The 12891-nt window shown below is 45.3% G+C and overlaps 1 protein-coding gene across 50 annotated transcripts in view; it reads right to left on the minus strand.

Annotated features, from left to right (window-relative positions):
* Positions 1-12891, minus strand: part of LOC128692140 (trichohyalin) — a 219903-nt gene that overhangs the window by 165988 nt on the left and 41024 nt on the right. For 46 of the 50 annotated variants that reach the window (XM_053781172.2, XM_053781183.2, XM_053781167.2 and 43 more), the window contains one exon: positions 1473-1784. The exons of the other annotated variants lie outside the window; for them this stretch is intronic. In XM_053781172.2, the coding sequence (XP_053637147.2) occupies positions 1473-1784 (312 nt within the window). The remainder of the gene's footprint in view (positions 1-1472; positions 1785-12891) is intronic. 50 annotated transcript variants of the gene reach the window in all.

Below are 12891 nucleotides of genomic sequence, written 5' to 3' on the forward strand. Positions count from 1 at the left end.
GAGAGACGAGAGGAGGGGGCAGGGAGATGAGAGGGAGGAGGGGGCAGGGAGACGAGAGGGAGGAGGGGGCAGGAAGATGAGAGGGAGAAGGAGACAGGGGGCAGGAGATAAGAGGGAGAAGGGGGCAGGGAGATGAGAAGATGGAGAAGGGGGCAGGAAGATGAGAGGGAGAAGGGGGCAGGAAGATGAGAGGGAGAAGGGGGCAGGAAGATGGAGGGAGGAGGGGGCAGGAAGATGAGAGGGAGAAGGGGGCAGGAAGATGAGAGGGAGAACGAGAGGGAGAAGGGGGTAGGAAGATGAGAGGGAGAAGGGGGCAGGGAGACGAGAGGGAGGAGGGGGCAGGGAGATGAGAGGGAGAAGGGGGCAGGGAGATGAGAGGGAGAAGGGGGCAGGAAGACGAGAGGGAGAAGGGGGCAGGAAGACGAGAGGGAGAAGGGGGCAGGAAGACGAGAGGGAGAAGGGGGCAGGAAGACGAGAGGGAGAAGGGGGCAGGAAGACGAGAGAGGTTAGGTTAGGTCTGTCAGGAAACAGGACAATGTCTCCTGACGCGGGTCTTAGATGATGACCCGTCACCGGAGCTTATGGTCATGGAGAAAGATGAGAAGGTGGGATGAAGGAGAGAGAGAGATAAGAGAGAGGGAGGGAGAGGGAGGGAGAGGGAGAGATGAAAGTGGGAAGGAGGGTGAAGAATGGGTGGGAAGGGGGGTGAAGGAGGGGTGGGGGTTGAGGGAGAGGAAGGGATCAACATTGTACACCTGCAGTGTACCATAGTTCCTACACTAACATAATGGAGTGCTCAACATAACACGCACACCTTCACTGCTATTTTAAACTATAACCTCTGCAGATACTTTGAGAATTTCATAATTATCATAGCAAAAAAATACATAATGCCTTTCCAGTATAATGTTTCTTGAGCCCACGTGAGAGAAAGATGAATTTAAAACAAAAATGTTGTGTACAGATGAAAGGAAATTTTCTGCACTTCCTAGGGCTCCAAGTTTATTGTTAATAGCGTTTAATATTGTAAAATCTATGTAGCATGTGGAAATTATTGGTTTATATATATATATATATATATATATATATATATATATATATATATATATATATATATAAGAAGTTGGCCGTCTCCCACCGAGGCAGGGTGACCCACAAAAGAAAGAAAATCCCCAAAAAGAAAATATTTTATCATCATTCAACACTTTGACCTCACTCATACATAATCACTGTCTTTGCAGAGGTGCTCAGATACGACAGTTCAGAAGTTCCTCCAAACTGCCAATATCCCAAACCTCTCCTTTAAAGTGCAGGCATTGTACTTCCCATTTCCAGGACTCAAGTCCGGCTAACCGGTTTCCCTAAATCCCTTCACAAATATTACCCTGCTCACACTCCAATACCTGTGAATGTATGTACTACAATACCTGTGATTGTATGTACTACAATACCTGTGATTGTATATGACTCACCAGCTGCTTGACGCTGACACCAGCCAGCTCCTCCTCGTCAGTGAGAGGAACAGTAGCAGCAGCAGGCAGAGGCCTCCTGGTCGTCTTCTCCTCCCTGTTGTAAACCTCCACTAGATTATGGAACTCCTCCTTGCTGAAGGATTCATAGTCGCTGTGTTCATCTCTGTCACTCGAGGTGTCCTCCTCCTCCTTGGAATGAGTATCCTGGTGAGCCAAGCCATTAGTGACGGCGTGACCATTGAAGAGTGGAGGTGTGGGAGGTGCTACTTCGTCTTGACTCTCTTGACGGCTGCTACTGCTGCTGCTTGACCCCTTTACGTCATAAACAACACAACTGTCAACACTAGCACTTTGCATGTTACACAACTGTTTACACAGATTCCAAGCGGGTTTAGCACCTCCGTGAAAGTAAGCTGCAAGGTCATTATTGAGTTCAGGTCCAGGTCTGAGTTGAACAATATTCTATTCCTTAGAATGTCCAATATTAAATGAGTTAGGTGGGTTTATGTTGTGGAATTAGAAATGTAACCTAAGGATACCCAAACTAAAACAACCTAATGTACTCCAACCTTACTTGGCCAATGGTAGATATGAGAATTGACACATCTCTATATGCATTCAATACATCTTCCTCTACGCTGCTGTGACTGACCTAGCACACTACATGACTCAATAACTACTAACTGTTGACTGGCTCATGTCAAAATAAATGTGTTATATTTGCTAACACTGCATCACCCAATACAGTTGAGGTATAGATGATATGTTTGTATTTTACATAATAAAATAATATGCGAGTCTTGACCAGGACCTGAACTCAATATTGACCAGTTACAGATGTGAACTACGAATAAAGCCATATTGCAGAAGATTATGTCACGGTGTACAAATAAAGCATAATTTGGGAAAGGGAACCTTAGGTGAGGTTTAGGTCTCTACTGAACCATTACCCAGCCAAGACCTTCACACTGGTCCACCACACACTCATACATCACCTTAAGTTTCCTTTGCAAATTGTGGAGGAATATTAGAGAACTTAAATGAATAACTCATGAAACACCATGAAAACTGAGTTACTATAAGTAGGTAACTAGAGAGACTGTTGAGGTAAACTAGACACTAGAGAGGTAAACTAGAGACACTGTTGACGTACAGATTGTTGAGGTAAACTAGAAACACTGCTGAGGTAAACTCAGTATAGTGTATTTTCAACAACTTGAAGGAAGGAATACTGGGATATATACATGTTTCAAATACTTGGACCCAATTTAAAAGCAAACTGACTTGAAATTGGGACCATCTTTTAGAAACACACTGAAGCAATCATCTACACACTGTATTATCCTGAGAAATCTTCAACACAACAAGTTATTACAGAATGACATACAAAAAAAAATCACAATCTTAGCAGTTTTATATATATTAATAATCTGACGTAATAATATCTAAATCATATGTTTTAAGGTAAGTAGGAACATGATGATGGTGATGATGATGATGATGATGATGATCATGATGATGATGACGACTATGATGATGATCAAACTAAATTACTACGATTAGAATTATATTAGAGATAACACAGAACGTTGTTATTTCATATATATATATATATATATATATATATATATATATATATATATATATATATATATATATATATATATATATATATATATATATATATATATATATATTAATTAACACATCGGCCGATTCCCACCAAGGCAGGGTGGCCCGAAAAAGAAAACTTGCATCATTCACTCCATCACTGTCTTGCCAGAGGGATGCTTTACACTACAGTTATAAAACTGCAACATTAACACCCCTCCTTCAGAGTGCAGGCACTGTACTTCCCATCTCCAGGACTCAAGTCCGGCCTGCTGGTTTCCCTGAATCCCTTCATAAATGTTACTTTGTTCACACTCCAACAGCACGTCAAATATTAAAAACCATTTGTCTCCATTCAGTCCTATCAAATATGCTCACACATGCTTGCTGGAAGTCCAAGCCCCTCGCACATAAAACCTCCTTTACCCCCTCCCTCCAACCTTTCATAGGCCGACCCCTACCCTGCCTTCCCTCCACTACAGATTTATACACTCTCGAAGCCATTCTGTTTCGTTCCATTCTCTCTACATGTCCGAACCACCTCAACAACCCTTCCTCAGCCCTCTGGACAACAGTTTTGGCAGTCCCTCACCTCCTCCTAACTTCCGAACTACGAATTCTCTGCATTATATTCACACCACACATTGCCCTCAGAAATGACATCTCCACTGCCTCCAGCCTTCTACTCGCTGCAACATTCATCACCCATGCTTCACACCCATATAAGAGCGTTGGTAAAACTATACTCTCATACTTGCCCCTTTTTGCTACCAAGGACAAAGTTCTTTGTCTCCACAGACTCCTAAGTGCACAGCTCACCCTTTTCCCCTCATCAATTCTATGATTCGCCTTATCTTTCACAGACCCATCCGCTGACACGTCCACTCTCAAATATCTGAATACATTCACCTCGCATTCACTTCTCTTACAACCCCATCTATAAATATATTGAACAACCACGGTGACATCACACATCCTTGTCTAAGGCCTACTTTTACTGGGAAATAATCTCCCTCTCTCCTACATACTCTAACCTGAGCGTCACTATCCTCGTAAAAGCTTTTCACTGCTTTCAGTAACCTACCTCCTACACCATACACCTGCAACATTGTCGCCCTATCCACCCTGTCATACGCCTTTTCCAAATCCATAAATGCCACAAAAACCTCTTTACCCTTATCTAAATATTGTTCACTTATATGTTTCACTGTAAACACCTGGTCCACACATCCCTTACCTTTCCTAAAGCCTCCTTGTTCATCTGCTATCCTACTCTCCGTCTTACTCTTAATTCTTTCAATAATAACTCTACCATGCACTTTACCAGGTATACTCAACAGATTTATTCCCCCTATAATTTTTGCACTCTCTTTTGTACCTTTTGCCTTTATATAAAGGAACTATGCACGTTCTCTGCCAATCCCTAGGTACCTTACCCTCTTCCATACATTTATTAAATAATAGCACCAACCACTCCAAAACTATATCCCCACCTGCTTTTAACATTCCTATCTTTATTTCATTAATCCCAGCTGCCTTACCCCTTCATTCTATCCACTGCCTCACGAACTTCCCCCACACTCACAACTGGCTCTTCCTCACTCCTACAAGATGTTATTCCTCCTTGCCCTATACACGAAATCACAGCTTCCCTATCTTCATCAACATTTAACAATTCCTCAAAATATTTCCCCCATCTTCCCGATACCTCTAACTCTCATTTAATAACTCTCCTCTCCTATTTTTAACTGACAAATCCATTTGTTCTCTAGGTTTCCTCAACTTGTTAATCTCACTCCAAAACTTTTTCTTGTTTTCAACAAAATTTGTTGATAACATCTCACCCACACTCTCATTTGCTCTCTTTTTACGTTGCTTCACCATTCTCTTAACCTCTCTTTTTTTCTCCATATACTCTTCCCTCCTGCATCACTTTTACTTCGTAAAAACTTCTCATATGCTAACTTTTTCTCCCTTACATCATCATTCCATCAATCGCTCCTCTTCCCTCCTGCACCAACTTTCCTGTAACCACAAACTTCTGCTGAACACTCTAACACAACATTTTTAAACCTATCCCATACATCTTCGACCCCCATTGCCTATGCTCTCATTAGCCCATCTATCCTCCAATAGTTGTTTATATCTTACCCTAACTGCCTCCTCTTTTAGTTTAAAAACCTTCACCTCTTTCTTACTTGATGCTTCTATACACAAATAACCCGCACATAGAAGAGAGGAGCTTACGACGACGTTTCGGTCCGACTTGGACCATTTACAAAGTCACACTGTGACTTTGTGTATTGTTCCAGTCACGGTATTGTGCCTTTTTTTGTTATTGATGCTTCTATTCTCCTTGTATCCCATCTACCTTTTACTCTCACTGTAGCTACAACTAAAAAGTGATCTGATATATCTGTGGCCCCTCTATAAACATGTACATCATGAAGTCTACTCAATAGTCTTTTATCTACCAATACGCAGTCCAACAAACTTGTCATTAAGCCCTACATCATATATTGTATACTTATTTATTCTCTTTTTCTTAAAATATGTATTACCTATAACTAAACCCCTTTCTATACAAAGTTCAATCAAAGGGCTCCCATTATCATTTACACCTGGCACCCCAAACTTACTTACCACACCCCTCTCTAAAAGTTTCTCCTACTTTAGCATTCAGGTCCCCTACCACAATTACTCTCTCACTTAGTTCAAAGGTTAATATACATTCGCTTGACATCTCCCAAAATCTCTCTCTCCTCTACACTCCTCTCTTGTCCAGGTGCATACACGCCTATTATGACCCACTTCTCGCATCCAACCTTTACTTTAATCCACATAATCCTTGAATTTACACATTTATATTCTCTCTTCTCCTTCCATAACTGATCCTTCAACATTATTGCTACCCCTTCCTTTGCTCTAACTCTCTCAGATACTCCTGACTTAATCTCATTTATTTCCCCCCACCGAAACTCTCCTACCCTCTTCAGCTTTGTTTCGCTTAGAGCCAGGACATCCAACTTTTTTTCATTCATAACATCAGCAATCATCTATTTCTTGTCATTCGCACTACATCCACGCACATTCAATTATTATTATAATCAAGGGGAAGCGCTAAACCTGTAGGATTATGCATCCACGCACATTCAAGCATCCCAGTTTTATAAATGTTTTAAAAAACACAGCATGACAAAAATATGTTAAAAGTGAGTTAAGTCATTCTATGCAAACTTAAAAGTTTCTACTCATTAACACACAACAGTTGCTTGATAAACAGGAAGCAACACACACACACACACACACACACACACACACACACACACACACACACACACACACACACACACACACTACGTGCAAGTGAAGGTAACATTATCAGGAACCTTAGATAGTCTGACACCTTCAAGGGTTCTTGATCCAAGCAACTGAAGCTAATCTCCCCTTTATCAGGAGTTGTATGGTCCATACGGTTTTAGCTCTTCCTTAATTATATAATAATAATAATAATAATAATAATAATAATAATAATAATAATAATAATAATAATAATAATACATACATACATACATTATTTAATTTTTAACATTACCGTTTGACAAAAGGTCAGCCTCTACCCTCACAAAACTTATATTAATACTCCTTAATATATGTGAGAGGTATGTGAGAGGTGTGTGAGGTGTGTGAGGTATGTGTGAGAGGTGTGTGAGAGGTGTGTGAGAGGTGTGTGAGAGGTGTGTGAGAGGTGTGTGAGAGGTGTGTGAGAGGTGTGTGAGAGGTGTGTGAGAGGTGTGTGAGAGGTGTGTGAGAGGTGTGTGAGAGGTGTGTGTGAGGTGTGTGTGAGGTGTGTGAGAGGTGTGTGTGAGGTGTGTGTGAGGTGTGTGTGAGGTGTGAGAAGTGTGTGAGGTGTGTGAGGTGTGTGTGAGGTGTGTGTGAGGTGTGTGAGAGGTGTGTGAGAGGTGTGTGAGAGGCGTGTGTGAGGTGTGTGTGAGGTGTGTGTGAGGTGTGAGAAGTGTGTGAGGTGTGTGAGGTGTGTGAGAGGTGTGAGAAGTGTGTGAGGTGTGTGAGGTGTGTGAGAGGTGTGAGAAGTGTGTGAGGTGTGTGAGGTGTGTGAGAGGTGTGTGAGAGGTGTGTGAGAGGTGTGTGAGAGGTGTGTGAGAGGTGTGTGTGAGGTGTGTGTGAGGTGTGAGAAGTGTGTGAGGTGTGAGAAGTGTGTGAGGTGTGTGAGGTGTGTGAGAGAGTAACACAACACTCATTCAATAAAGATATATATTTCTCAATAGTAAATCAAATATCTAAATACGGGATTTATATATTTAATATACTAATGTGTGTGTGTGTGTGTGTGTGTGTGTGTGTGTGTGTGAGAGAGAGAGAGAGAGAGAGAGAGAGAGAGAGAGAGAGAGAGAGAGAGAGACAGACAGACAGACAGACAGACAGACAGACAGACAGACAGACAGACAGACAGACAGACGCACACGAGGGAAGGGGAGCAGGAAAATGGTATAATTAAAAGTAACATATATTCGCTTTACTGCGTCATATATAACCTCTGTTATACCCAAAAAACTTCTATATTTCCAGCTACACACCTGAGGAAGAACTCACTTAAATTTCACACCATCTTCACACACACACACACACACACACACACACACACACACACACACACACACACACACACATACAGTTTTACACAGAGAGATGTGGTGGTGTACCTTGATCCGACAGGAGAACGTAGTAGTGTGGGTAAATGTGGCCAGGTTGTAATGATAGGACCTCATGGCGCATGATACAAGACCAGGAGACACAAGCTTGGGAGGTACGTCTCCCAGGAGAGCCAGTCTTGGAGCTTCGTATCTCAGAGATGTAAAGTTTGGCGATGCAGCTCCTTCCGAGTCTTCTCTTAGTGAGACACAATGACGAGATGATCCATTTAAAACTGCGGTGGTGCTCGGGTATGTACTCCATGTTAATTCATGTTTCAGGGATTTATAAGTCTGTGAGTTCCACCTTGGAGATGCATCTCTTGCCGAGACTTTCTTCCCCAGTGGAACAGATCTCTGTGATGTATAACTTTGCCAGGTATTTCTTAGTGATACTCTCTGCAAGAAATCACTCCTAGATGATGAATATCTTGGTGACACATTGTTAGAAAATCCACTGCTTGGTGAGGCATGTCTCAGTGACGCGTTCCTTGAAGACGCCTCATTCAGGGATTTATAATGGCAGGACACCACCCTGGGAAACACTGCATCCTGGCAAGTTATGGCGGATGGTGCCTTCCATGACTGTCCACCCATGACGTAATTATTTGTATTTTCCTTCACCATTGCTCCACATAATCAAATCCATCGCCTAACATATCTGTTTTGAGTTTTCCCTCTTAATCAAGGTGATGACATTTGATACAAGTCATGTGTGTATATACAGAACAATGGTCAGTAGCACCATCATATTGCACTGTCTTGACCTCTCAGGACGTGCAATACTTGCAACACTAAGGAACGCAAGAAGTGAGCATCTTAGTTCTTATGTAGGTAAATGGTTCAAAGAACAGACAAAGTTGATAACCTGGACACTGCGTATCTAAGAGAGGAAACATTTCGCCACACAGTGGCTTCGCCAGTCCAATGTAAAGGAGAATTGTGGAGATCAGAAGGAGTTTGAGGTAATCATTCCCTCAGCCTGGAGTCAATGTAATCAGTCCTGAGGGACTGATTACCTCAAAATCCTTCTGATCTTCACAATTCTTCTCTGTACTGAACTGACGAAGCCACTGTGAGGCGAAACGTTTCCTCAACAAAGATACCCAATAGTTGCACATGTGTCTTAATTTATCATCTTAGTTCTCGTTACGATCAAAACATATTTAGCTTCGTGGTGTAAGCTGTCGGAGAAAGTAGAAACATGAGTAAACAGCAAAAAAAAGGCAGTAAATAGGAAGTGGCGCAAAGCATGAGAGCAAGTTATTAGGTTGTTAGAAAGGGCAGGAGATAAATGGGCAATTAGAGAAGATTAAACTTATGCAACGGAGGTGTAAGAGACAACGTAAGAGGCAACTGGAGCGAGGAGGAGGAGCAGGGGGAGGAGGGTAGAGAGAGGCAATAACTAAATGAAGATGGAAAAGTTAGAAAGTTAGGTGTGAAAGGTACGAGGGAAGAGAATGATGATGCTGAAAGAGAACAAAAGCTAAGTGGTTATGGAGGAGGAGGAAGTGTGGAGCAGTGAAGGTGAGTAATGGAGGAGAGTAATGAATCAAGTGAGAGTGACTAGTAATGAGTGGTGAGGGGAGGCAGGGTGAGGGGAAGCAGGGCGAGGGGAAGCATAGTGAGGGGAAGCAAGGTGAGGGGAAGCAGAGTGAGGGGAAGCAAGGTGAGCGGAAGTAGGGTGAGGGGACCAGGCGAAGTTGGAGATTGATTCTTGTAATTAACATCACTAGACACAACTTATAGACGAAATGTATATCCCTCCAGCAGGGCTGGTGTATACCTCCAGCAGGTCTGTATACCTCCGGCAGGTCTGGTGTATACCTCCAGCAGGTCTGGTGTATACCTCCAGCAGGTTTGGTGTATACCTCCAGCAGGTCTGTATACCTCCGGCAGGTCTGGTGTATACATCCAGCAGGTCTGGTGTATACCTCCAGCAGGTTTGGTGTATACCTCCAGCAGGTCTGGTGTATGCCTCCAGCAGGTCTGTATACCTCCGGCAGGTCTGATGTATACCTCCAGCAGGTCTGGTGTATGCCTCCAGCAGGTCTGTATACCTCCAGCAGGTCTGGTGTATACTTCCAGCAGGTCTGTATACCTCCAGCAGGTCTGTATACCTTCAGTAGGTCTGATGTATGCCTCCAGCAGGTCTGTATACCTCCAGCAGGTCTGGTGTATACCTCCAGCAGGTCTGGTGTATGCCTCCAGCAGGGCTGTATACCTCCAGCAGGTCTGGTGTATACTTCCAGCAGGTCTGTATACCTCCAGCAGGTCTGTATACCTTCAGTAGGTCTGATGTATGCCTCCAGCAGGTCTGTATACCTCCAGCAGGTCTGGTGTATACCTCCAGCAGGCCTGGTAGCTCCCTCCAGCAGGTCTGGTGTATACTTCCAGCAGGTTTGGTGTATACTTCCAGCAGGTCTATATACCTCCAGCAGGTTTGGTGTATACCTCCAGCAGGTCTGGTGTATACCTCCAGCAGGTCTGTATACTTCCAGCAGGTCTGGTGTATACCTCCAGCAGGTCTGTATACCTCCAGCAGGTCTGTATACCTCCAGCAGGTCTGTATACCTCCAGCAGGTCTGTATACTTCCAGCAGGTCTGGTGTATACCTCCAGCAGGTCTGTATACTTCCAGCAGGTCTGGTGTATACCTCCAGCAGGTCTGTATACTTCCAGCAGGTCTGGTGTATACCTCCAGCAGGTCTGTATACTTCCAGCAGGTCTGGTGTATACCTCCAGAAGGTCTGTATACTTCCAGCAGGTCTGGTGTATACCTCCAGCAGGTCTGTATACTTCCAGCAGGTCTGTATACTTCCAGCAGGTCTGTATACTTCCAGCAGGTCTGTATACCTCCAGCAGGTCTGTATACCTCCATCAAGTCAGGTGTATTTCTCCAGCTGGTCTGGTGGTGCATACACTCAGCTGGTCTGGTGGTGCATACACTCAGCTGGTCTGGTGGTGCGTACACTCAGCTGGTCTGGTGGTGCGTACACTCAGCTGGTCTGGTGGTGCATACACTCAGCTGGTCTGGTGGTGCATACACTCATCTGGTCTGGTGGTGCATACACTCAGCTGGTCTGGTGGTGCGTACACTCAGCTGGTCTGGTGGTGCATACACTCAGCTGGTCTGGTGGTGCATACACTCAGCTGGTCTGGTGGTGCATACACTCAGCTGGTCTGGTGGTGCATACACTCAGCTGGTCTGGTGGTGCATACACTCAGCTGATCTGGTGGTGCATACACTCAGCTGGTCTGGTGGTGCATACACTCAGCTGGTCTGGTGGTGCATACACTCAGCTGGTCTGGTGGTGCATACACTCAGCTGATCTGGTGGTGCATACACTCAGCTGGTCTGGTGGTGCGTACACTCAGCTGGTCTGGTGGTGCATACACTCAGCTGGTCTGGTGGTGCATACACTCAGCTGGTCTGGTGGTGCATACACTCAGCTGGTCTGGTGGTGCATACACTCAGCTGGTCTGGTGGTGCATACACTCAGCTGGTCTGGTGGTGCATACACTCAGCTGGTCTGGTGGTGCATACACTCAGCTGGTCTGGTGGTGCATACACTCAGCTGGTCTGGTGGTGCATACACTCAGCTGGTCTGGTGGTGCATACACTCAGCTGGTCTGGTGGTGCATACACTCAGCTGGTCTGGTGGTGCATACACTCAGCTGGTCTGGTGGTGCATACACTCAGCTGGTCTGGTGGTGCGTACACTCAGCTGCTCTGGTGGAACACTCAACACCTGCTCTGGTGGAACACTCAACACCTGCTCTGGTGGAACACTCAACACCTGCTCTGGTGGAACACTCAACACCTGCTCTGGTGGAACACTCAACACCTGCTCTGGTGGAACACTCAACACCTGCTCTGGTGGAACACTCAACACCTGCTTCCAGCAGATATCAAAAATATTGCTGAAATAAGCGCACAAATTTTCACGAGGAAAGTGGATCACTACCTCCGTCAAGTACCAGATCCACCAGGTTGTGTGTGCCTGCGAAATGCCAGTACCAACAGCTTGGTTAACCAGGCGGTCAACAGGGCAACGCCGGGTTGCATGACGATGGCTAGAAGAGGAATTTTACGTGTGAGTGAGGTAGGGGTGAGTGAGGGAGAGGTAAGTGAGGGAGGTGTGAGTGAGGGAGAGGTGAGTGAGAGAGGTGTGAGTGAGGGAGGGGTGAGTGAGGGAGAGGTAAGTGAGGGAGGTGTGAGTGAGGGAGAGGTGAGTGAGAGAGGTGTGAGTGAGGGAGGGGTGAGTGAGGGAGAGGTAAGTGAGGGAGGTGTGAGTGAGGGAGAGGTGAGTGAGAGAGGTGTGAGAGAGGTGTGAGTGAGGGAGGTGTGAGTGAGGGAGGTGTGAGTGAGGGAGAGGTGAGTGGGCGAGGTGTGAGTGAGGGAGAGGTAAGTGATGGAGGTGTGAGTGAGGGAGGGGTGAGTGAGGGAGAGGTGAGTGGGCGAGGTGTGAGTGAGGGAGAGGTAAGTGAGGGAGGTGTGAGTGAGGGAGGGGTGAGTGAGAGGTGTGAGTGAGGGAGGGGTGAGTGAGAGGTGTGAGTGAGGGAGAGGTGAGTGAGGGAGGTGTGAATGAGGGAGGTGTGAGTGAAGGAGAGGTAAGTGAGGGAGGGGTGAGTGAGGGAGGGGTGAGTGAGAGAGGTGTGAGTGAGTTAGGGCGACAGAACTGGAGAGTCGCCTGGAGACTTAGAGTCATCAGGTGACTGGCAGTCATCAGGTGACTGGCAGTCATCAAGTGACTGGCAGTCATCAGGTGACTGGCAGTCATCAGGTGACTGGCAGTCATCAGGTGACTGGCAGTCATCAGGTGACTGGCAGTCATCAGGTGACTGGCAGTCATCAGGTGACTGGCAGTCATCAGGTGACTGGCAGTCATCAGGTGACTGGCAGTCATCAGGTGACCGGGAGGCAAGTGTGATGGAAAATATATAGTTCAGTTTATAATATTATTATTTATATTAATGGTTCAGGGGATTACGACCCCCGCCGCCAGGTCTCGACCATTCTGCCAGGTTCAAACACACATCAACTGCACGCGGGTCAAAGACATATGGTATCAAATACGAGGGACTGATAATTACAAT

This window comes from Cherax quadricarinatus, chromosome 15, assembly GCF_038502225.1.
Source record: "Cherax quadricarinatus isolate ZL_2023a chromosome 15, ASM3850222v1, whole genome shotgun sequence".
Classification (NCBI taxonomy): domain Eukaryota; kingdom Metazoa; phylum Arthropoda; class Malacostraca; order Decapoda; family Parastacidae; genus Cherax; species Cherax quadricarinatus.